The sequence below is a fragment of the Ahaetulla prasina genome, chromosome 2, assembly GCF_028640845.1.
Source record: "Ahaetulla prasina isolate Xishuangbanna chromosome 2, ASM2864084v1, whole genome shotgun sequence".
NCBI classification, from domain to species: domain Eukaryota; kingdom Metazoa; phylum Chordata; class Lepidosauria; order Squamata; family Colubridae; genus Ahaetulla; species Ahaetulla prasina.
In genome coordinates, this window is record NC_080540.1 from 164,222,012 (window position 1) to 164,247,724 (window position 25,713).

The following is a 25,713-nucleotide window of genomic DNA, read 5'->3' on the forward strand; positions in this document are numbered from 1 at the left end:
TCTAGAAATAAAGGAAAAAAATAAAGGGGAGAAATTAGAATGTACAGAATGTATTAGAAATGTACAATATGTAAATAATAAATATATAAGAATCTACAAAAGTAAAGCTATTAGTATTAGATAATTTAATGTAAATAAAGAAAAGGGGACAAGAAAGAAAATAAAATAACAAATGTGATATGGGGGGAAAGGTATAAAAGAGAAAGAAGACCACTAAGAAACGCTGTTTAGAAATAGGAAATATTTATATGTTGTGTGTTTATCAGATTGTGTATAAAAAAATTAATAAAAATATTTTTTTAAAAAAACAGATTTGTAGAACTAAGATTCAAAATGCGGCTAATATAATTAGTGGTTGAGTGGGGATGTTGGAATTCATTATTGGAATGTATTTCTTTGAAACATTCAACTACGCAAGCGATATAGGAGAGACGTTTGGCTGGGATGCCTTTCTTGGTTCTGGTGGATCTTCTGATTGAAACCTCTTGTGGTCTGATTTCTTCCTTTACACCATTTGGCTAGTCTGCATTAATTCCTATTTCTGTTTCATTTTGTTTCTTATATTTATGTGACACTGAAGTTGAATTTTCCTCAGTTTGAAGCGTTCGTGTTACTTTGTGAAATTTTGAACACACAGAGGTTTCATCAGTAATTACACTTCTACTGATGGGTACCTTGTTTGTGTCCCTTTTGAGATTCACTGTACCCCACAAGTACACCTTCCTTTGCACAAGCATCCCATTTTGTATGCTCTTCTTTTGGGCTGTGCACATAGGCTTTGCTTCAAAAAAATTTTTTAATGGCTTAAATTTGGGTTTTTTCCCCATTCCACAGTTCATGTGTAGTTTTCTCAGAGGATTTTCCTGGTAGTCAATTTTGGAGAGAGCCTGCAGTCATATTTGCCTCCCCCACCCCTCCATATGTGGTTAGCATATCTGCGTCAAACAGCATAGTTCTTTCACTCTCACAAAGTATGATTTCTGCAACCCTGTTTTGTTCTGAGTTGAATGGTACAGGACCTTGAATTATTATGCCATGCTTTCTGAGAATCTCCTGTGTGTTGTCACCTGTAAATTCAGTTCCATTGTCTGTTTACAAGACACTTGGCATTTTGCCAAATTTGTGGCTTACTTTCTCTGGTACGTCACTTTTGTTGTGCAATAGATATTGTGTAATATACCTGGAGAAATCATCTATAAAGGTGAGAAAATACCTCTTCTTTCCTGGAGTCAATGTTTTCATTGAACCACAAAGATCTGAATGAATTAAGTCCAGAGGTTTTTCAGCTCTGCTCTTAATCTGCGTTGGAAAGGCTTTTCTTATTATCTTTCCTTTTATATAGCCGGTGCATTTCATTATTTGATCATATGGACTAATTTTTATTCCACTTGCAGTCATTCTCAGTTAATTTCTTTATTACATCAGGGACTTCTATGCCCAAGTCGTCTGTACCATGTGTGAATGCAGTTGTTTTGGTTTTTTTTATTCAAAAAGTTTTACAGAAATTTCCCCCCCACTTTCCGCCCACCTCCCCTCCCCCCTCCCTTCACAACCCCCCTCCCCCCCGACTTCCCGGAACGAGCACAAGGTATAGTTAAAAATAAAACAAACATATGCTAAAAAATTTTCATCCCAACTTAATTATACCCCTACAATCATCAATTCCTAACTTCCCCAAAAAACAATCAAAAATAATACATCATAATCATTGAAAAACAGTCTGATAACTCTTAGTCTGATATCTACTTTAAATATAGTCAATCCATTTTTTCCATTCCTTTAAGTATCTTTCTTGCGTATTGTCTTTCAAAAAGGCTGATATCTTCGCCATCTCAGCCAAATTGGCAACTTTCAATATCCATTCTTCTATTATAGGTACTTCTTTTTTCTTTCAGTATTGTCCTATTAGTAATCTTGCTGCTGTTATTAGATTTCAAATCAATTTAGTCTCAATTACTGTACAGTCTGTAATAATTCCCAACAAAAAAATTGCGGCAGGAACTTTATCTTCTTTTTCAAAACATTTTGTAAAATCCACCAAATTTTTATCCAAAAGGCCTTTATATCCTTACAAGTCCACCAAATATGAAAATATGTAGCGTCATCACAATTACATCTCCAACATTTTGCTTGCATATCTGGATACATACACGATAATTTCTTAGGATCTAAATGCCATCTATAAAACATTTTATAAAAAATTTTCCTCAAATTCTGTGCCTGCGTGAATTTAACATTTCTAACCCAATTTTTTTCCCAAGTTTCCAATAATATTGGCTCCTGAAAATTTTGTGCCCACTTTATCATACAGTCCTTTACCAAGTCCCTTTCAGAATCTATTTCAAGTAACACATTATACAATCTCTTTATATGCTCCTGAGACTGATTTCTAATTTGCTTTACCAAATTTCCCTCGTTCTGCTCTATACCAATTTTCTGATCTTCCTTCCATCTAGCACGTAGTTGCTCATATTGAAACCAAATATAATTTTTCCCTTCTTCTTTTAGTACGTGCAGAGATTTTAATTGCGAATTACCTCTTTCAGTATACAGAAGATCTTTATATGTAATCATTTCCTGATTCTGTTCTATATTTATATTCTCTATTGTATATCTAGGACTTGCCCATATAGGAACCTTATAATTTAGTTTATAAGAGTATTTTTTTCCAAACACGCAGAAGAGCAATTCTTAACACATGATTTTTAAAGGCCTTATCCACTCTTTTGTCATAAATTAAATATGCATGCCATCCATATAGCAAATCATAACCTTCTATATTCAAAATTCTTTCCTCCGTTAAATTAAACCAATCACTTATTGCAGAGAGAGCAGCTGCTTCTTAGTATAATTTAAAATTGGGCATTTTTAGACCTCCCCTTTCCCGAGAATCTTGAATTATTTTCATTTTAACCCTAGCTTTTTTACCTTCCCATATAAATTTGTTAATTCCCTTCTGCCATTCCTCAAGATTCTTATCTTTCTTAATTATTGGTATCATCTGAAAGAGGAATAAAAATCTAGGTAAAACATTCATTTTAATAGCAGCTATTCTCCCCAGCAAAGATAATTGCAATTTTTTCCAAACAATCAACTCCTTCTGAACTTTTTGCCATAAAACCTCATAGTTATTTTTATACAATTTCACATTTGACGATGTAATATAGATCCCTAAGTACATGTGTGAATGCAGTTTGAATGTTTTTCCTTCTTGGCAGTATTAAACACCTGATTGCACTTCAGCTAATACAGTTCATCTGTAATTTTAGCATTTGTAAGTAAGATATAGCCTTTTTTTGATGGCACAATTGTCCCCTTGGAAGGTCATCATATTGCCTTGTGTTTTTTTTTGTTTTTTTTTTATTAAAAAGTTTTATTTTTACAATCATATCAAATAATTCATCCAATGTACAGTTATATACAATTAGTCGGGCTTGCCCAGTCACCACCCCCCTTTTTAACACTCTTCCCTCTTCTACCTTCTTTTACTTTCCAAACCTTCCTCTCCTTCTCTTATCTACATCCACTCCTCCCTCCACCCTACACTCCTTCTCCCTCTTCTATCCCTCTTCCTTCCTCTTCTCCTCTTTCCTACCTCCTACTCTCTCTTTTCTCCCTCCCCACCATTCTAAAATGGTAACTGGGCACACCCGACCCTACATTAATTATATTTATACATCTTCAATAATCCCTGTACATTAACCATCACTCCATCTCTACCCTCAACCCCCCCATTCCCCTCCCCCTTACACCCCACCCCCCACCCCGACTTCCCAGAACAAAATGCAGGGTATCAAAACTAACAATCATAATCCAAAATAATTCCTAAATTATAATCTCTAGTCACTCCACACTTAATCACACTCTCAATTCCCCTCTCCTTCAGAAATATATCTAATACAAAATATTTCCTAAATTTACTCATATGCTATTCGATATTTTTTTATCTGATACTTATTTTGAATATAATCAATCCACATTTTCCATTCTAAAATATATTTTTCTTGTGTATAGTCTTTCAAGTAAGCAGAGATTTTTGCCATTTCTGCCAGATTTGATACTTTGAGTGTCCATTCTTCAATTGTAGGTAATTCTTCTTTCTTCCAATATTGAGCAATCAAAAGTCTTGCGGCTGTTATTAAGTTCAAAATCAATTTAGTCTCTATAGCTGTACAATCCATAATTATTCCCAGTAGAAAGAACTGTGGAGTAAACTTAATCTTCTTTTTCAAAATATTCTGCATGATCCACCATACTTTAATCCAAAATGCTTTAACTTTTTTACAAGTCCACCATATATGGTAATAAGTGGCATCTTCACAATCGCATCTCCAACATTTAGCCTGTACATTAGGATACATACATGACAACTTTTGGGGGTCTAAATGCCATCTGTAAAACATCTTATAAAATTTTCTCTCATATTTTGCGCTTGTGTAAATTTAACATTCCTCACCCAAATTCTTTCCCAAGTTTCCAACATTATTGGTTGCTGAAAATTTTGTGCCCACTTAATCATACAATCCTTAACCAGTTCAGTCTCTGAGTCTATTTCTTATATTGCCTTGTTTTGTGAGCTTCTTCACCAACAAAAGATTAGTTTCAAGTACAGAGACATACAGGACATTTTTCACAAGTATCTTTCTGGTGACATTCTGGGAAACAGGAGAGTAAAGAAAACCATATCTTATTCATTCTGATTCCATTTTTTGCCTGTTAGCTGTGGTGATTTTTTTCTGTTTTACTATGCTCAAGGTGAATGAAGAAATTTCTGTTATTTGTCATGTGACTTGTAGCTCCTGAATCAACACACTATGCTTGCAAATATGAGGTGCGATTTTTGGATTGAAAAGCATGTGAATTATCTGAAGAAAAATCAGTTTATTCCTTCACACTTTTGGCCTTTGGTAATTTAGTCTGTTTCTAGCTTTCTAGATTCTGCAATCTGCTTTTAAATGGCCCTTTTTCTTGCACGCAAAGCATTCACATGTTTCTTGCTTTGTGCAACTGTTTTTATTCCTATTTTTCATCTTTAAAGCAGAGTCGGCAACAGAAGGTAAAAGGTAAAGGTTCCCCTCGCACATACAAGGTAGTCGTTCCCAACTCTAGAGGGTGGTGCTCATCTCCGTTTCAAAGCCGAAGAGCCAGCACTGTCCGAAGACGGCTCCGTGGTCATGTGGCCGGCATGACTAAATGCCAAAGGCGAATGGAACGTTGTTACCTTCCCATCAAAAGTGGTCCCTTTTTTTCTACTTGCATTTTTTACGTGCTTTCGAACTGCTAGGTTGGCAAAAGCTGGGACAAGTAACTGGAGCTCACCCCATTATGCAGCACTAGGGATTCAAACCGCTGAACTGCCGACCTTTCAATCGACAAGCTCAGCGTCTTACCCACTAAGCCACCGTGTCCAACAGAAACACCGTCGCTATTAAGGTTTTCTGTTTTACACTTATATTCATCCACAAACTTGCCCTTAACGTATTCCAATGTTAGCTTGTAATCATTTGGACCTGGATCAACTGCTGTGAAAAGGATTTCGTAACTTTCTGATAAATCACTAAGTAATAGTGCTGCGACATGAAAATTGTTTACTTCTTCTCCTACACCTCTACTACACCTGCATAGCCTGGCCTTTCATCAGCTTGGTTCGGTATAGCTTTGCAATCAAATACAGTTTATTGCTGGAATTAGCTCTTTCATACACCTTTTGTAATCCTTCCCACATTCCTTTAGCAGTTTCACAATTCACATATATGTATGATTTGATTATCTCCTATGCTAAGAGAGATGGTGCTCTGAGCTTCCTCTATCCACATATCTGAAGGGTTTTGTTCTGGCCTAGCTTCATTTATATACTTCTAAAAGAGAAACCCCAATATAGATAACCCCAAGATCAGATATTACCAACTTGTATAAAAGTCAACGTGTCACTTAGAAAGCAGAAGTGCACTAAACCAACAGGTGGCAAGAAAGTAGGGGCAGTCAACACAGGTTATGTAGACAGTAAACACAAGGTCAATCAAAATGGACTCAAATGTCTATACACCAATGCACAGAGTATGAGGAATAAACAGGGTGAATTAGAAATCCAAGTAAATGAGGGTAGATATGATATTGTTGCCATTACGGAAACTTGGTGGGATGAAACTGACAAATGGAACATACAGCTAGAGAGATATAAATTATTTAAAAGAAATAGACCAAATAAAAGAGGAGGTGGAGTTGCACTATATATAAGAAATAACTACATCTCTACAGAAATAGAGCACAACAATGATGAAAATCATCTTGAATGTATTTGGGTCAATATAAAAGGGGTGAAAAACGATATTGCCATAGGTCTATACTATAGGCCACCCAACCAAACAGAGGAAGTAGATGAACTTTTTGCTAGTCAGCTAACTAAGGTATGTAGGAAGCACATCACAGTAGTAATGGGGGATTTTAACTACCCTGACATCAACTGGGAAACAAACTCTGCACCAAGTGGAAGATCCAACAGGTTCCTAACAAACCTAGCAGACAACTTTGTTTCCCAAAAAATAGAGAAGGCGACAAGGGGATCAGCCATATTGGACTTAATTCTCACTAACAGAGATGAAATGATAGAAGGTGTTGAAGCTACAGGAACCTTGGGGGCAAGTGACCACGCAATATTGGAATTCGACATTAAGCAAATACAAGTAGTAGAACAAAGTCAAACTAGAGTCTTGGACTTTAAGAGAGCTAATTTCAATAAACTTAGAGAGAGCTTGAGAAGGATTCAATGGATGAGAATCCTCAGGGGGGAAACAACTCAAGAAGCTTGGGAAATTTTGAAAAGTGAGATTATAAAAGCACAGTCTAACACAATACCAATGAAGAAGAAAAATAGTAGATCTCAAAAGAAACCAGCATGGATGCATAAAGAACTATCTGACAAATTGAAAGACAAAAAGGACAAATATAAAAAGTGGAAAGAGGGGCAAATAACTAAGGCAGAATATCAGCAAATAGCCCGAGCCTGTAAAGATGAAGTGAGGAAAGCTAAGGCTCACAATGAACAAAGGCTAGCGACAAAAGTAAAAAATAACAAAAAAAGCTTCTTCCAACATGTTAAAAACAAGAAAAAAGTCAAGGAAACAATTGGCCCTTTGCTGGGAGAAAGTGGCAAGAAGATGACAAGCAACAGGGAGAAAGCAGATCTACTTAACTCATATTTTGCATCTGTCTTTACACAAAAGGAAAAAACAATCCAACCTATCAAAAACAGCACTACAAAAAACAGATTAGAAACACAAGTTAAAATAGGGAAGAAAATGGTAAATCCCCGGCCTATCAACGTTCCTTCCAACCTCCCCCTGACAGGTTTCAGGACAGACAGTCCTTTCGTGACAGGACCAGGCAATCCCAGACCAGACGTCCCTACCGTGGATCCGGCTTCCGACCTTATCGCAGGAACAAATGACTATCCCGGCCAGGATCCCATCGGCGGTCGTCTCACCAAGTTTGTCCCTACCTGGTCGCACACGACAACCGATGCCTGGGTACTGCAAACCATCACCCTTGGTCTCTCCCTCGAATTCAATTCAAATCCTCCGAGGAGATTCATCCAATGCCAGATTCCCAAAGAACCCACCACGAGGGCTCAAATGGAAGACGAGATTCAACACCTGTTGTCCATCAGTGCCATAGAACCGGTTCCCACGCCTCACCAGGGGACCGGCTTCTATTCAATTCTTTTCCTAGTGGACAAAAAATCAGGCGGCACCAGAGCCATCTTAGACCTGAAGCAACTGAACCTTCACATCAAATATCGCAGATTCAAGATGCACTCCCTAGTCTAGTAGACACCTGTCTACCCTAGACGAGTTCAAATCACCAGGACCGGATGGATTACACCCCAAGGTTCTGAAGGAACTGGCAGACGTGATCTCAGAACCACTGAACTATATCTTTCAAAGATCCTGGAGCACAGGGGAGCTGCCAGAGGCCTGGAAAAGAGCTGATGTAGTTCCCATCTTCAAAAAAGGAAAAAAAACAGATCCAGGAAACTACAGACCTATCAGTCTGACCGCAATACCGGGGAAGATTCTGGAAAAGATAATCAAGCAACGAATCACCGAACACCTAGAAGCAAACAAAGTAATAACCAAAAGCCAACATGGGTTTGTCAAAAACAGATCATGCCAGACTAATCTTATCGCATTCTTTGACAAAATGACAACATTAGTAGACCAGAGGAATGCTGTCGATATAATTTACTTGGACTTCAGTAAAGCATTTGATAAAGTAGACCATAACCTACTACTAGATAAAGTAGAAAAATGTGGGTTAGACAGCACCACCACCAGATGGATTCGTAACTGGCTGACCAACCGCACTCAACGTGTAGTCCTCAACGGAACTACATCCACATGGAGGGAAGTATGCAGTGGAGTACCCCAAGGCTCTGTTTTAGGCCCAGTACTCTTCAACATCTTCATCAATGACTTGGACGAGGGGATAGATGGGGAACTCATCAAATTTGCAGATGACACCAAGCTGGCAGGAATAGCCAACACTCCAGAAGATTGAGCCTAAGATTGAGTTACAGAAAGATCTTGACAGACTTGAACATTGGGCGCTATCTAACAAAATGAAACTCAACAGTGAAAAAAGTAAGGTTCTACATTTAGGCCAAAAAAACAAAATGCACCAGTACCGTATATGTGGTACCTTGCTCAATAGTAGTACCTGTGAGAGGGATCTTGGAGTCCTAGTGGATAACCATTTAGATATGAGCCAGCAGTGTGCAGCAGCTGTTAAAAAAGCCAACACAGTTCTGGGCTGCATAAACAGAGGGATAGAATCAAGATCACGTGAAGTGTTAGTACCACTTTATAATGCCTTGGTAAGGCCACACTTGGAATATTGCATGCAGTTTTGGTCGCCACGATGTAAAAAAGATGTTGAGACTCTAGAAAGAGTGCAGAGAAGAGCAACAAAGATGATTAGGGGACTGGAGGCTAAAACATATGAAGAACGGTTGCAGGAACTGGGTATGTCTAGTTTAACAAAAAGAAGGACTAGGGGAGACATGATAGCTGTGTTCCAATATCTCAGGGGCTGCCACAAAGAAGAGGGAGTCGGGCTGTTCTCCAAAGCACCTGAGGGTAGAACAAGAAGCAATGGGTGGAAACTGATCAAAGAAAGAAGCAACTTAGAACTAAGGAAAAATTTCCTGACAGTTAGAACAATTAATAAGTGGAATGACTTGCCTTCAGAAGTTGTGAATGCTCCAACACTGGACATTGTTAAGAAAATGTTGGATAACCATCTGACTGAGATGGTGTAGGGTTTCCTGCCTGGGCAGGGGGTTGGACTAGAAGGCCTCCAAGGTCCCTTCCAACTCTGATGTTATGTTATGTTATGTATACCATTGGGCAGGTATATGGTGTTGCAAGCTTTCAGGAAAGTGCAGAAATATTTCTACAAACTGTTCTTGTAACTATGTGGCAAAGAGGAGGGGGCATCGAGAGTAACACGTGTATCCAGAAGATGTATGATAAGAATAGACCATATATGGGCTTCTGTTTATTTCAGCCAATTAGGATAACTTCTTCTTTTTTCTTATGGCAATGTCTGTAACCAAAAAGTATAAAAGATTATGTTTAAACCATGCTCGATGCTCAGACCTTTGTTTTTCACCCGAGTGGGAGTCTGTGTCCTATTTGTACAAATAATAAATTAATTCTTGTTTCTCAAATCCTTCATGGTCTTGTCTCCTCACTTTAAGATGTAAGTTTTCTACAACATTTACTGATGAGCCAAGCCAGGAGGCAAGGTGTTTTTGAGACCCTCTGAGTGGTGGCCTTGCCCACTGCCCCTGTCCTGTTGTGCCAGGAAAAACCTCTCTTTAATTGGCGCCACTGGACCTTTGATCCGAGGGACTTCTTGCTGGTGCAAGGCAGGGCTGGTTGCGGCAACCTCCACAAGAACCACAGGTGGAGACAAGAATAAAGCCTAGGAACTGGCCAGAGGAGGACATCAGCCTGCAGGCAAGTACTGGGGATAAGGAGAAACCCTCCCTATAAGTAGGGACAGTTGTGGAGGACTGATCACCCTCCATTAGTAAGGGAAAAGGTGGGAGGACTTTTGTGTGAGTGAATGAAGTCATGCTTGTGTGAAGTGGAAAGAAAGAAAGAAAGAAAGAAAAAACTCCCTTGTGTTTCCTGAATGGAAAGGATCCCATACCTTCCTCTCAAAATCCCTCTCCCTATTTGTCTTGTCTGGTGCCCTGGGAAAATCATGAGGGGAGGAAGTGTACCCCTTACTCCATTAGAATGCATGTTGATGAACTTTAAGGCAGGGTACATGTCCCAAGACTATGGCATTAAGTGGAGCAGATAGAAACTGAGAACCTTTTATAAGGCAGAGGATATGGAATACGTATAGGAAGGAACCAGTGTGCCATAGGTAAAAAAAAAAAAAAGGAAGGACACTGGAAAGGGAAAAGGATAAGGAAAAGGAGGCTGGCAGAAGCAGGGGTAGGTTTTGAAAAAACTACAGAAGTGGTTTAGGACGAAGCCAGAAAGGGAGGGGCCAAAGGGTAGGATTTTCAAAGCCCCCTCTCGTAGGCCTGGCAGAAGTGACTTCTGCAACAGAGTTATTAACACTTGGACCATACTACCTGACTCTGTGTCTCTTCCCAAAATCCCAAAAGCTTTAACCAAAAACTGTCTACTATTGACCTCACCCCATTCCTAAGAGGACTATAAGGGGCATGCATAAGAGCACAAAAGTGCCTACCATTCCTGTCCTATTGTTTCCTTTCATTATATCAAATTAATATAGTTGTTGCATACTTTTGTTCATATATATGCTTATATGATATGTAGTTGTTTTATGTTGATGCTTGTGTATATTGTTGTGAAAAAAGAAGGGAACCCTTGTGGGGGGAACAGGAAGAGAAAAGTTTCACAGTTCTCAAAGAGTCCCTCATGCAAGCTCCTAAGTTAGGATTACCAACTGTTTGCAAATACAAAGGAAAATGTAACAGCTGGGGAGGGTCTTACCCAGAAAACAGGCATGTTAGGTTTCTTATCTGTTTAATGCTGATGTTGTTGTTTTTCAAGTTCTATCTGCAAGCTATCCATCCCACCCCTCCCTAATCCTCCAACAATGCCTTTTCTCACCCAGAAAGGGAGGAGGAGGGGACCCCTTCTCATGTCTGCAGGTGACTCACACCTGTGGAAGCCGAATACATGGGTCAAGATGCTTTCCCCAAAAGAGACATTCCATCCATTTGAGCCAGTAATTGGATTTGGATCAGCTTCCACTGAAAGTCACCACAACACCAAAGTGGAGCAGAACTTCCCAATGAAGAAATGGACATGTAATGATTGGACATGTAAAGTTCAAAAGACTTTTTTCAATCCCCAGATGGGAGAAGGGTGGAAATTCATTGTAAGGTTTTCTTTCTTGTTTTATGTATTCACGTAAGGATTGTATTTGAATGACTGTCTGCAGCAAATCCTGAACACCTTAGATTTCTGTCAGATGGAAGAGAAACTTGCCCCATGAAAGAACTCCACAAGCGCCAAGTGATTCCTGGAGACCAACTGAGAATGAACATTTTCAAAAATGTGGTCATGTTGATATGCATGAGTTTTGTTTGGGATTTTTCTCTTTGCGGGAGAAAATTTTTTTGTCTTTCTGACCTGATTGGTGGACTCTTTTACTCCATCTGAAGATCCAAAAGCAGCTGTGCAACTTTGCACTCTACAGATTGTGTTACTGAATGCTGTTGTTATTATTATTGTACTTGTGAACTGCAACATTGTGATTAATATCATCCTCAGCTTCCTATGTCTGTATATGGTGTTACAGGTATAGATGTTAAAAGAGGGGAGGGGAATGCAGGAAAACCCCAACTAAAAGATAAAATTCGGGACTGGTGTCAAACTGCGCTTGATGGTCAGGATAGGGAAGATCAGATCTCAGGGAGGTCTGGGATTGTGGCAAAAATTACAATTGAGCAGGGGAAACAGGCAAACTTATCCTTGGATGTTTAGGGGTTTGTATATAAGAACTGTTTCCCAAAAAGGGGTGTGTGGAGGTCTCAATTGGGAACGAATTGATATGTTAAATGGCAAATCTGCATGCTTAGAGCAGGTAGAAAAACTGAAGGGGGACTGTGACAATCTGGATTATAATGTCCATGAGTTAGAAATAGTTATTTGTGATATTAAATGGCGAAAGAAGCAGTATTCTCCCCTTCTTTTTTGCCTTGGAAGAGAGAAGTAAGAAAAGGGGGGGTGCGGTTTGTTCTCTCTTTTACACATTTTTTCTTTGCCGAGCCTGTCTGAGAGAGAGGTAGGGCAAATGGGTAGCTTGTTCCTGCAACGCTGAATGCATATGGCAGCTAAGCAGATATATTTTCAATCCTGCTCTGAATTGCGATTCTAATTTTATTTTTTAAATGTTTGAGGTGTTTAAAATCACTTTAGATAACAGAGACTTGATGTTAAAGTTTGGGACAAATATATTTCAGAGCAGAGACCCAAAAATACCTCATATAGGTGATTTCTTTTAATTTTGGGGGTATTCTTTTTACCATCCTCTCTTATGTTTGTATGTCTGTGCGTTTTGAATGATAAGGAGTTGAGGAGATTTATACGATAGTCTGGATATTTTAGCCTAGTGTTACCCGGAGGAGGGGATGGATTTTGAGGATCTTATTTATTTATTTATTTATTTATTTATTATTTAAATTTTTATACCGCCCTTCTCCCGAAGGACTCAGGGCGGTTCACAGCCAGATAAAAAATACACAATAATACAATATAAATACAATTAAAATACAATTAAAAAAACTTATTAAATTGGCCAAGATTAAAAATTTAAGATAAAAAACCCATTAAAAACCCATAAATTTAAAAACTAACCCAGTCCAGCGCAGATAAATAAGTGAGTTTTAAGCTCGCGACGAAAGGTTCGGAGGTCCGGAAGTTGACGGAGTCCTGGGGGGAGTTCGTTCCAGAGGGCGGGAGCCCCCACAGAGAAGGCCCTTCCCCTGGGCGTCGCCAGACGACACTGTCGCGCCGACGGCACCCTGAGGAGTCCCTCTCTGTGAGAGCGCACGGGTCGGTGAGAGGTATTCGGTAGCAGCAGGCGGTCCCGTAAGTAACCCGGCCCTATGCCATGGAGCGCTTTAAAGACGTTCACCAACACCTTGAAGCGCACCCGGAAGGCCACAGGTAGCCAGTGCAGCCTGCGCAGGATAGGTGTCACGCAGGAGCCCCGAGGGGCTCTCTCTATCACCCGCGCAGCTGCATTCTGGACTAACTGAAGCCTCCGGATGCCCTTCAAGGGGAGCCCCATGTAGAGAGCATTGCAGTAATCCAGACGAGACGTCACAAGGGCGTGAGTGACTGTGCACAAGGCATCCCGGTCTAGAAAGGGGCGCAACTGGCGCACCAGGCGAACCTGGTGGAAAGCTCTCCTGGAGACGGCCGTCAAATGGTCTTCAAAAGACAGCCGTTCATCCAGGAGAACGCCCAAGTTGCGCACCCTCTCCATCGGCGCCAATGACCGCTCCCAACAGTCAGCCGTGGACTCAGCTGACTGTACCGGGATGCCGGCATCCACAGCCACTCTGTCTTGGAGGGATTGAGCTTGAGCCTGTTTCTCCCCATCCAGACCCGTACGGCTTCCAAACACCGGGACAGCACTTCGATAGCTTCATTGGGGTGGCCCGGTGTGGAAAAGTACAGCTGGGTGTCGTCAGCATACAGCTGGTACCTCACACCGAAGCCACTGATGATCTCACCCAGCGGCTTCATATAGATGTTGAACAGAAGGGGCGAGAGAATCGACCCCTGCGGCACCCCACAAGTGAGGCGCCACGGGGTCGACCTCTGCCCCCCCGTCAACACCGTCTGCGACCGGTCGGAGAGATAGGAGGAGAACCACCGATAAACGGTGCCTTAACCCAGAGGTATGAAAGAAAAAGACAACTGGGCTTATTCCTCAAAAATAAAAAAAATGTTAGATCCTACTTTAATGGATGTTTCTTAAGGAGATATTATTTTGTTTATGTGGATGGAAAAAGAAAGTAGTAGAAGGTAGGGATGGATGTTTGGTTTGGCTAGCTAGGAAGCTTGTGATCCACTTACAAGTCTGTTCAGGTACTTGTAGCTGGTTTAGCTTAGTTAGAAGAGTGTCTGGAATGATGGTATTGAATGCTGAACTAAAGTCTACAGAGAGGACCCTTACATAAATCCTTGGAGATTCAAGATGTTGTAAGATGTAGTGCAAAGCCATATTAACAGCATCATCTGTTGATCTATTTGCTCGGTATGCAAATTGCAAGGGGTCTAACATAGCACATCTCTAGTGATTTATTGAAGATATCGGTGAAGATAGGGGCCAATTGGTCAGCAAAGATTTTTAAGCAAGAAGGAGTTATCTTGTCTGGGCCTGGAGCTTTTTCTGGCTTTTGTCTGTGAAATAGGTCCTGCACTTCCTTTTCTGTGATCACTAGGGGTTGTGTACCCAATGGGATGGGGTCAGTTATAGGAGGCTTGGCTGTTGTGGGTGTTAGTGGTGGTGGTGGTGGTGGTAAAAACAAGTTGTGCATTTCCTTGAAGCTTGAGGCAATGGTGTAGCTGGCTTATGATAGAAATGTGACACCCCTCAAGTTGGGTATTTATCGATGATAGGTAAATACAGTAATAAGGAAAAGGGGGGTTACTTTCCTGTATGAGGAATTGCTGAAAGAAGAGTCATGGGAAGTTGTTTGGAAAGAAAAGGTGTTAAAGAAGGAAATCTTTTCACTTGTTTGTAGCATTGGAAGATGGCGTTATGAAGAGGGTGTTGGCCCAGATATGAGCTGGGAAAAAGAAACCTGTAGTGTTTTTGTCTAAATGGATGGATTCTGTAGTGAGAGGTTGATCTTGTGCATGCAAGCAGTAGCTACCACTGTTATTTTGGTGGAGAAAAGTAGAGAATCAACCTTTGGTGGCATTGGTGGTGAAAAGTCCACATCAAGTGCAGACAATTTTAATGCAGAAAGCCCAAAGGTGGCTTACCAATGCTGAGCTTTTGAAATATGAGGTTATTCTGTTATCACAAGAGGATTTAGTTCTCTCGACTGATAGGAATTGCAATCCAGCAGAATTCCTTCTCAGGGGAGAGAAAAGAATGGGATAATGTGGAACACAATTGTGTGGAACCAATCAATTTACAAGCAGAAGTCCAAGAGGATTTGGAAGATAATCCTATAGTGGGTGGTATCAATGTATTCATTGATGAGCCTTCCCGGGTGGAAAAGGGGAAGAGGCTGATCGGTCATGCAGTGGTGAATGGAGACACTACTGAGGTACTGGAAGCAGAATGGTTGCCATCTGATTGGTCAGCACAGATAGGTGCAATGTTTGCTTTATTATAAGAGTGAAAGTTGTTAACAAATGAAGTGGGTAATGTTTATACTGATTAAAAGTATGTGTATGGAATATTACACTCCTTTGGAGGATCTGGATAGAACTAAAGCAAGTGAATTGTATAATAACTTTATTTAGAAGAGGAAAAAAGGGGGGGTGGTAAAGGCCCAGAATGGCTGGCTATAATGCACATTGAGGCACATAAGAAGGGAATTTCTAAATTAATAGATTAGTGGATGAAGCTGCAAAGACAGCAGCATCATTAGGGGGGAATTGATGATCCGAATCCCTGCTTTGGAATTTGATGTGAAATCTGTATTCACTGATAAGGAAGGAAAACAAATGGTGAAAGAAAGGGTGAAACAGGTAGATGATAAATAGATAACAAAGGAGGGATTGCAAATCGTGAACAAACATGTTATGAGAAACATATTGAAAAGTGAACCTATTTGGGAATAAAAGTGTTATTAATTTTGTTAAAAGGAAAACCATATATATATATATATTTGTAAAGGCGTGTAAACGATAGCCATGCAAGTGGGAGGTGGAACCATCATGGGAGGAAAATGGCCTTGGGAGGCACAGGAATTGAACTATTCTGTAGTGTTAGACATGGAACAGCAAGGTAACCTAACGGCTACCTCCGGAAAAGATGGTAATTGGGCCCTAACCGCGAACTTCGTGGGATCCGTCTGCTATGCCCGAAACCATACTACCAATTGTCACCAAGTAGGATCTTTATGGTGTTTATCCACCTGGAATAATGGCGAATGGTGGTCAAGTAAGGGATACCAGCCCACAAAGGAGGCTATGGCCCTCTCCAATGTCTCCATCCTCAGCTCATATATCGCCAAGCAACATAACACCTCCCTTGTCTGGTTAGCCCCTGATGGAATGTATTGGATTTGTGGAAAATTTGCATATGCTCAACTCCCAGTCAGTTGATGTGGAGCATGTGTGCTTGGAATAGTGAGACCAGGATTCTTCCTGTTACTGCTCTGACAGCATCAAGTTTTAGGAGAAAAGAAAGTGTTAAATCCAGGCCTTATATTATGCAGAACAGATTGGCTCTGGACTATCTTCTGACTAAGGAAGGTGGGGTTTGTGGAAAGTTCAATCTGTCGAATTGTTGCATCGAAATAGACCACAGTGGAAAGGTTATCCAGGAAATTACTGATAAAATGCTCGTCGTATAGAAAAAGTTGCCCATGTCCCAGTTCACCACTGGAAAGGGTTCGAGTGGGGAAACCTTTTTGGATCATGGGTTCCTAAGCTCCCTGGGTTACCGGCTATCGTAGCCTTAATTGGCTTGATTGCAGCAGGATGTGTTATTTTACGTTGTATTCTCCCCATCTTTGTCCGTACAATTTCTAAGAGCTTCTCTTTGCTAGTAGACAACAGAGCTACAGACAAGGTTCTGGTCTTGTGGGAATATGAACAAATGACTACTTCTGGTACAGAACCCAATGTATATGAAACTACCCTGTAATCAGATGATAATTGGGTAGTTCCAAGAGGGGGGAATAAAAGAGAAACCCCAATATAGAAAACCCCAAGATCAGATATTACCAACTTGTATAAAAGTCAACGTGTCACTTAGAAAGCAGAAGTATACCATTGGGCAGGTATATGGTGTTGCAAGCTTTCAGGAAAGTGCAGAAATATTTCTACAAATTGTTCTTGTAACTATGTGGCAAAGAGGAGGGGGCATCAAGAGTAACACGTGCATCCAGAAGGCGTATGATAAGAGTAGACCATATATGGGCTTTTGTTTATTTCAGCCAATTAGGATAACTTCTTCTTTTTTCTTATGGCAATGTCTGTAACCAAAAAGTATAAAATATTATGTTTAAGCCATGCTCGATGCTCAGACCTTTGTTTTCCACCCGAGTGGGGGTCTGTGTCCTATTTGCACAAATAATAAATTCTTGTTTCTCAAATCCTTCGTGGTCTTGTCTCCTCACTTTAAGATGTAAGTTTTCTACAACACTTCCACGTAGCTTCTCTTGATAGCAGCATCTTCATCTTGAATTTTCAAGACTTTTAGTTCTGGTTTATCAGATTCACAAATAAAATCTTTGTCGCCGCTGTGCTACTGGCCATTTTCTTCTGTTGCACTCTTCTTTCTGTTGCTGTATCTTGCTTTTATTTGCTGTAGCTGGTTATGACCAGACTGTTTATGCTACTGCATACATGCTTTACTATTTATATGCTTTATTGCTTAACTGTAACAGGAAAAAGAACAAAAAAACGTAAGAGTATATATCATAAATCCAATTGTAACACACTGCCATCTACTGGTAGTATCTGTAAGAAGAAAAATTTTAATGTGCACCTTTGTTTTTTAATAAAGGCCTATTTACCTGCACTGTCATGTATATTAAGGGCTGAAGGGCCTGAAATAAAATCAGTATTATTCTGTGTGCTGAAATTGTGACCTTTAAGTATGTCAAAATTATACTTTTCAACACTGGCAATTGCTTAGCTGGCAAGATGTTGTGGGGAAAGACGAAGTATGCACTTAAAATACATGTAAAAATAACCATGTTGTAACACTGAGGTTAAAGGAGTGGAAAACTGCCCCTGTTGCTATGACAAGTTGGCAGAATCTTGAAAGTCATGTGCTTTCTGGTTTTAAGGTAAATAATGAATTGCTGGACAGTGAATCAGGGGCAGTTGGCCTCAAGCCATCCCTTTTGACTGCTTGTCTGATTGACCCTCACTGCAATCTGATGTAAGTGCCTTGTAGCAAAGGTTCTATGTCTGTTATGCTTTAAATTCTTATAAACCTCTGAATCAGGGGTGGGTTTCAAAACCCGTCGTTACCGGTTTGCTCGTGGGTGCACGCTCGCGCACAGCACTTCTGCACATATGCAGAAGCATCCAGGTGGGTGGGTGGAGCTCCCACCACCGCTGCTACCGGTTCGCCTGAACTAGGGTGAACTGGGAGCAACCCACCACTGTTTTGAATCCAAAAGTGAGACTTTTGTGACCTGCTGTGTGTTTAATTTTTATTAAGTGCTACTATGCTCATGATTTGGTTTTTCCCCTGACATATCCAACAATGAATTTGAATTCTAGAGCACTTTAGCTTCTTCTTTTTCTATTATTTTGTCTATTTTGTGGTCCTAACAGTTTTGGTTTGCAGGCAAATGATATTTCTATGTTATTCCAATGTATTATTGTTGCTACTTTCTTATGCCGTTGTTTGTTGCCAATCTGTCAGAGCTTCTTATAGCTCACAAGGTGGTCCACTCTCTTCAGCTTCTTTTCAGAGGTGGCATTTGCTTTCTGTTGCTGTCTTCTCAATTCTGGCTTTGTATGTTTTTTGTTCTTAAGATTTTGTTGTGCAGCCAGAATTATCCTGTCTCTTTCTACAACTTGCCTGCTCTTAGCTATCGCTAGGTCTTGTTGTTATCAGCCTGTATTTTTCTTTTCTTGTGTATTGGTCATGTAATACTTTGCCTTGCAATTTCTTTTTTCTATTCTTCGTTTAATTTGTTTGTAGGCCAGTTTGGTCTCTCCTAGACGTAGTTAGCCTTCCTGGTGTACTAGCTTCAGTGCATTTTTTTCACTGTCCTTCAGACACTCTGCAAATGCCCACTTTTATTCTTCAACTATCTGGAGTACTTGCAACATTCCACACTCACCTATGCTTGGCAAGTAGAAGGGCATAAATCATTTTTACTATTTTTTCTGATCTTCCTATTCAGGGCTTTTAGTTCTGTTTGAGTGCAGTCCACTGTTGTAGCTGTGTACGGTCCAGCTGTGTATTTAATGACTGGAATTGTCCAGGTATTAATTGCCTTGGTGTATTTCTTCTACTGAGTTTGGACTTTAAAATCTTCACTCGTGATGTATTCAGTTCTAACATTCTTCTTGACTTCATTGTGCTTGATGTTTTTAGCTTGAAAGATTCTCACGTATTTGTAGTGATCTTCATCCATTCTCTTCATGGTATTTCCACAGAGCATTTTGACTCCTTATTAGAGCCGTAGTGGCGCAGTGGTTAGAATGCAATATTGCAGGCTAATTTTACCCAATGCCAGGAGTTCAATCTTCAAAGGCTCAAGGTTGACTCAGACTTCCATTCTTCTGAGGTGATAAAAATCCAGATTGTTGGGTGCAAAATGCTGACTCTGTAAACTGCTTAGAGAGGGTTGTAAATCATTATGGAGCATATGGAAGTCTAAGTGCAATTGCTATTGCTATTATCTATTACCATGTGGTCCCACCAAGCAGTTATTTGTTTGTTTATTTTAAAAACGCTCTTTCCTCAGTACCAGGATGGCATCTTACCTGACTGAAGTAGCTTCATTACCTCAGGCAATATCCTTGCCTGATATTTCAACTGTTTGGGGTTCTACTTCTGTCCCCAATAATATTACTAGAGAACTTTCTGGCCTTGTGACTAAACAGCTGGGGAAAATCCAGTTGAATTACAGAGTTTGACTTCAGCCAAGAAAATCTATCCTTGATATATTCTCAAATCATAGAACTTGGGAAATAAATCGCTGCTTTTCACTGACTCTCAGATGAAATTATTCAGCTCCATTACAATGTGCAAAGTAGCTCTTCTCTAAGCAAAGTTCAGTTGAAAATGTATAATTTGCTAATCAGGGTAGGGAGGTCAGACTTCTACCTTTGCTATCACTACCTGATGCCAGTTATCTCATTGGTGCATTAAGGAACTGCAAAGTTCTAATTCCAGAGCTTTATTTCCTCCCCTGGTGAATTAGTTATCTGACTGCTGGGCTAGAGCGTGAAACTAACCTAAGAAATTCTACATTCAGAACCATCATGGACCCAAAGGAAATGAGCACTGGAGGCATGAGACAAAGAAGCTCTCAGGAGCAGGCCAGGGGAGAAGAGGAGACACAATTACTCAATGGTAAGGAGACCTTTAGGGGGCCTGGATGATATATTTTGTTGCACAAATGGGGGGATGTCTTTGATGTGGATAAATCATTTGAGGATTTTGAATTAAGTAATTGAATTAGGTAGTACTATACACAGATTAGCATTTTGAGAGCCCCAGCAAAAAGCCTTATATTACTTTATTAGGGAATTAAGTAATTGTAGGGATGGGAGAGATTCTGAACAGGAGATGATCAAATGTACATTAAAGGAAGAGGGTCATAGAGGGAAGTTGTATCAAAGGGTTCTACAGAAAGGATGGCAGATGCAATCTTTAATCATTTCCAGATGTGCTGGAATGTAGTAGGAAGCTGGATTCCCAGGAGGGAAGGGGTGCATTCACAAAGGGGTAAGGAGACAGTTCAGTCCAGACATTATATGTGGGAGAAAAGGGCTGAAGACAGCCCTTCCCTAATAGTGTATTGTAGATGCAAACAGTAGAGTCCAGGGTTTGGCCAGATTCTGTCTATAGGTCTGAAATAATAAAGAACTCAGCTGGGAAGGATCACTGCATGTCATTCTTAGTTTTGGGCCTGACAGCAACCTATGAAATGGGGCAGAGAGGCATGCATCCGATAATGGTTGATTCACGCATCAGTAAGAAATAATATGGAAAATTATGACAAAATATAATCAAGGGTTTTGCATGAAGAGCAAGTGTGCCTTTAATATTTGTCCAGAAATGCTAAAGTTCATCTGCGAATGACAAACCAATGCAAGCATTTAACTGAAAGGAACAATTAACATCTTAGTTAATTAGTTACAAAGAAAAAATTTGGAAATTTTCATCACAAGACCGTAACACTGCTGTTAAGTGAATCTGTCTTCCCCATTGACTTTGCTTGTCAGAGGGTCGCAAAAAGAGGATCTAATGACCCCGGTACACTGCATCCGTCAAATACATACCAGTTGCTAAATGTCCAAAATTTAATCCCATGCCCATGGCGATGTTTATAAGGGTGAAAAATGGTCATAGGTCACTTTTTTCAGTCCCATTGTAACTTCACACGGTCACTAAATGAATGGTTGTAAGTTGAGGACTACCTGTACTACTTGTTAGAGATACTGGCAATATTCCTTCCTCCATATCTACTAAAATGATATAATGTTTTATGCTGCTTTACTTGGTAATTGAGCAAAATAGACTTGTAAGATAAACACAGACTTCCAGATCTGCTGGTTAAAAGAGGTTACTATAGTGTGAAAATCTGTTTTTTAAAAAGGCTACAAAACTGAATGAAAACATGCCATATAAAACACTTCAGAAGCCTGTTAGAAATAGTTTTGGACCTGCTTTATCCAATGCAAAGGAAAGAGAATGCGAAGAGTGGAGAAACGAAGGCTTGAAATTTGGAGTAGTAATTTAGAACAAAAAACTCTGTACAATGGGAAGATTTCTGTCTAATCCCAGCAATGAACTGACTTCCTCCATTCGTCCCATGTCAAATCATGCTTTTAAAGTGAAGCTGTTTCTAATTCTCTAGGAGAAGCTGAAGACCTGGAGAAAATCACTGCTCACATCCAATGGAAGAGACACCTGGAGGTAATAATAGATATTATATTAGGTAATAATAAAAGCAGGAGGATGTTAGCACTAGAGAAACAAATATTCTCCCTAAATGATGAATTATCAAGATTGATGAAAATGGACAGTTCTTTGTCTCCACGGTCACATGGTCTCTATCCTTGCTATAGAGTATTAGGTCCTGTATGTTTATTAGGCTTTCTGGGCAAGAAAGCTTCTGTAACAGATCAAAGAAGGGGAACAATCGGTCAATGAGTAACATCACACAGTTCTAGCTAATTGGGTGAGGAGAGCTGGCCACTGCATGAGGCAATCTAAGTTATGATTAGTTGCTGTGAGAGTAAAGGGGGATTCCTTGTGTCCCACCTTTTTCTTCTGTGTGCCTTGTGTGCTGTCTGAAATTTACCTCATGATGTTCCTACTGTAAATAATTTTGTTTATATAAAACTGCAAGTTCGTATCAGCAACTCTGACTCCATTTGGACATCATCTGTGCAATTCCCTGACAGTGTCCATCACCTAAATGCATTCCAGGAATCTATCTATGAAGGCCTGGGGACCATTAAATCCCCTCTGTTTTGTTGGTAGGTGATGAAGGCAAAGGTACTAGAAGAGGTACACAATCAGCTGAGTGATCTCTTGGACAAGACCTTGGAAGAAGCAGCTCATTCCAGACCCCAGCAATTGAGTGTGGTCCCAGCAAGGAAGCAAAGCAGGTGGAAGAGGTTCCTTGCAATTGATTTTAGAACAGGGATGAGGAAAATAGAGACAGCAGAAAGTGGCCTTGAAACAGAGATGAGCACCGCCTCCTATAGTCATCAATGACTGTGGTGTAAAATCCTCAGGGACTCTCACCTTTACCTGCCCCCCCTTCTCAGAGGTTAGAAAGGTTTTTAGAGAGATATTAAATATTACCTGCTTTGAAATCTTATCTTGCAGAGAGAAGGGTCAGCTACTGAAGAAGAAAGTCTTTGTCCCTCAACGGTCCTTGTTTGAGTAAGTATGCCTGGCTATGATATGATAAGACTTAGACAGAGGGACAATGTGCAAAGTAGCCAGATCTCTAAGGCCTCAGGTTCCAATACTGGGGTGAGTTGCCAGCTGTACGCTGATGACAGTCAGCTGTACATTTCCACCCCAAACCACCCCAACGAAGCCGTCGATATGATGTCCTGGTGCCTTGAAGCCATTCGGGTCTGGATGGGGATGAACAGACTTCGACTCAACCCATCCAAGACGGAGTGGCTGTGGATGCCAGCGTCCCGGTACAGTCAGCTAGTTCCGTCGCTGACTGTGGGGGGTGAGTCACTGGCCCCCAGGGAGTTGGTTCGCAGCTTAGGCGTTCTCCTGGATGCATGGCTGTCGTTAGAAGAGCACTTGACGGCCGTCGCCAGGGGAGCTTTTTATCAGGTTCGCCTGATCCGCCAGCTGCATCCCTTCCTGGACTGGGACTCGTTATGCACGGTCACTCATGCCCTCGTTACTTCCCGCCTGGATTACTGCAATGCTCTCTACATGGGGCTCCCCTTGAAGAGCACCAGGAGACTTTAACTGGTACAGAATGCGGCTGCGCGGGGGATAGAGGGAGCGTCTCGGAGCTCCCATATAACACCTCTCCTGCACAAGCTGCACTGGTTGCCAGTGGTCTTCCGGGTGCAATTCAAGGTGTTGGTGATCACCTTTAAAGTTCCATGGCATGGGACCAGGTTACTTATGGAACCGCCTACTGCCGCCAATAGCTTCCCATAGACTGGTGCGCTCTCACAGAGGGGGTTTCCTTAGGGTGCCATCAGCCAAACAATGTCGACTGGCAGCCCCCAGGGGAAGAGCCTTCTCTGTGGGGGCACCTACCCTATGGAATGAATTGCCTCTGGGGCTACGCCTTCTTCCCAACCTCCGGGCCTTTAAGTGCGAGTTCAAGACCTTTTTGTTTCACCGAGCAGGGCTGGCCTAAGGGTAATTTTAATGGGTGGTTTTGTTATTTTAATATTCGGCCTATGGAATCAGATTTTTAAATTGAAATAGCGTGTTTTAATTTTTGTATATGTCTTTTTAACTTGGCTGTAAACTGCCCTGAGTCTTCGGAGAAGGGCGGTATAGAAATGTAAATAATAATAATAATAATAATAACTGATACTCCACTGTTGATGAAGAACAAGAGTTGGAAATTACCCAATAAGGACTGAGCATGCTCCATAGCCACACAATGCTGAGACTCTTTGGCAAGTGCCACAACAGTATAAAAAGAATAGATACTGCAGATGGGAAACAAAAAGAAGTATTTTTGAAAGGACTAGGTTGATTAGCACGATAGTACAAAGAGGTATTACTAGCATATTAGAATAAGGCTGTTTGCAGTCCCAGCAGGAGTTAGTTTCCTGCTTGGTCCAGGGGCTCAATTGCTATCATATGTTGAGGACTACCTGTATATCATAAGAGATGGAACATTTTCCCCTCAGCCACTTGAATGTTATTTCTTTTGTTCAAGTGAAACTAAAAGAAGACCAAATGAAAATCTTTGGGTCCCAGGTCTTGTCCAATGATCTCCAGCTGCCCATCTCTTCCAACTTCTATTACTTACTTGCCGGCAACTTGTCTCTCTTTTACAGCACGTTGTTGGAGATGGAACATTTCCGCACAATCCATCACATATTTGTGGCTCTGTTCTGTATCTTTGTCCTCAAACAAATCATTGTGGATTCCATCGATGAAGGACGGTATGATTCAGAAGAGAGGGTGGGGTAGAAGGTCTGTCCTCTGGTGTATGCTAATTCTGGGGATATGATGCTATTTGTTTTGTGCTATGGGGCACAGTAGTAATCCTAAGAGCATATTTACCTAATCTTTAAACTTAGATTCAAAGTTTAACATCCTTGAGTCCCTGCCAAGGCCTTGGGCCCTTGCAGGGAACCTGATCCTGCTGCATCTCCTCCCACTTGTCACTGTTTATCTCCTAACTAAAAATAAAATGCAATTTGTTCTTCTCCTTGTCTTTGTGCTCCAGTTGAGCAATAACACTTGGGACCCTCCTTTTCCCACCTAGAGATTTAGCCCAAGTAAGGAATGCCTCCTTTGATACCACCTTTGCTAGGCATCCAAACACTCTTCTCTATGCCAGTCACCTAGTTACATAGAGCCACTTCTTCGACCCTCCTTCTGAATGAATCCTATTATCTTTTGGATCTTTCTGTGCATGTGTTCATCGCTGAGCATATGTGTTGTGTCACATAATATGCATCTGCCATTTGTTGACATGATTTGTATTTGTACTATATTCCATTCCATTTGACCAGTGGTAAAAACAATAAATAAACTGATTGACTTTAAAGAAAATCAGGCTAAATTTACTATTAATACAGGAATGGAAAAATATAGAAAATATATTACAGGAAGGAAACTAATTCTTTCTGAGAGGGTGGGATATGCAAAAATCCAAACAATCATGTGATGGCGACAGAGACATATACAAATATTTGCTGTGTCACCTATATCTCAGATGGATTTTTGTAATCCAGATCTAGTAGCCATAGGAAAGGAAAACACAAGGATCCAATCAGGGTCAATCACTGGGACCAGAGGTTTAAATTTTTTATTTGTCCTGAGCCCATCCTCAGGGAATTTCTCTTACCAGAATGTGAGAGAGGCGCCACCCTAAGAGAATTTATAGCAGCATTAGACTCTATATTCAACAGATCAGAGATAGAAGAGCCAGAAAAACATGCCATTAGACAAAAAGTGGTTGATGGCTCCCCAAAAGGTACATTCCATGCCTTGGGATATATTAAGGGCCAAACTAAAGGGCCATCATGCGCCAATGCCCTCAAGGATCACCCGCCGGCACGCATTTTACCATACAAATCAGACAGA

The 25,713-nt window shown here is 40.7% G+C and overlaps 1 protein-coding gene across 1 annotated transcript in view; it reads left to right on the top strand.

The window, feature by feature from the left end:
- The window catches only part of LOC131192136 (sterol O-acyltransferase 2-like), a 94,133-nt gene that overhangs the window by 53,573 nt on the left and 14,847 nt on the right, over nucleotides 1-25,713 (top strand). The window contains exons 3-7 of the mRNA XM_058170997.1: nucleotides 20,144-20,295; nucleotides 21,806-21,864; nucleotides 22,435-22,562; nucleotides 22,786-22,842; nucleotides 24,456-24,563. Coding sequence (XP_058026980.1) covers nucleotides 20,205-20,295; nucleotides 21,806-21,864; nucleotides 22,435-22,562; nucleotides 22,786-22,842; nucleotides 24,456-24,563 — 443 coding nt within the window. The 5' untranslated portion in view covers nucleotides 20,144-20,204. The remainder of the gene's footprint in view (nucleotides 1-20,143; nucleotides 20,296-21,805; nucleotides 21,865-22,434; nucleotides 22,563-22,785; nucleotides 22,843-24,455; nucleotides 24,564-25,713) is intronic.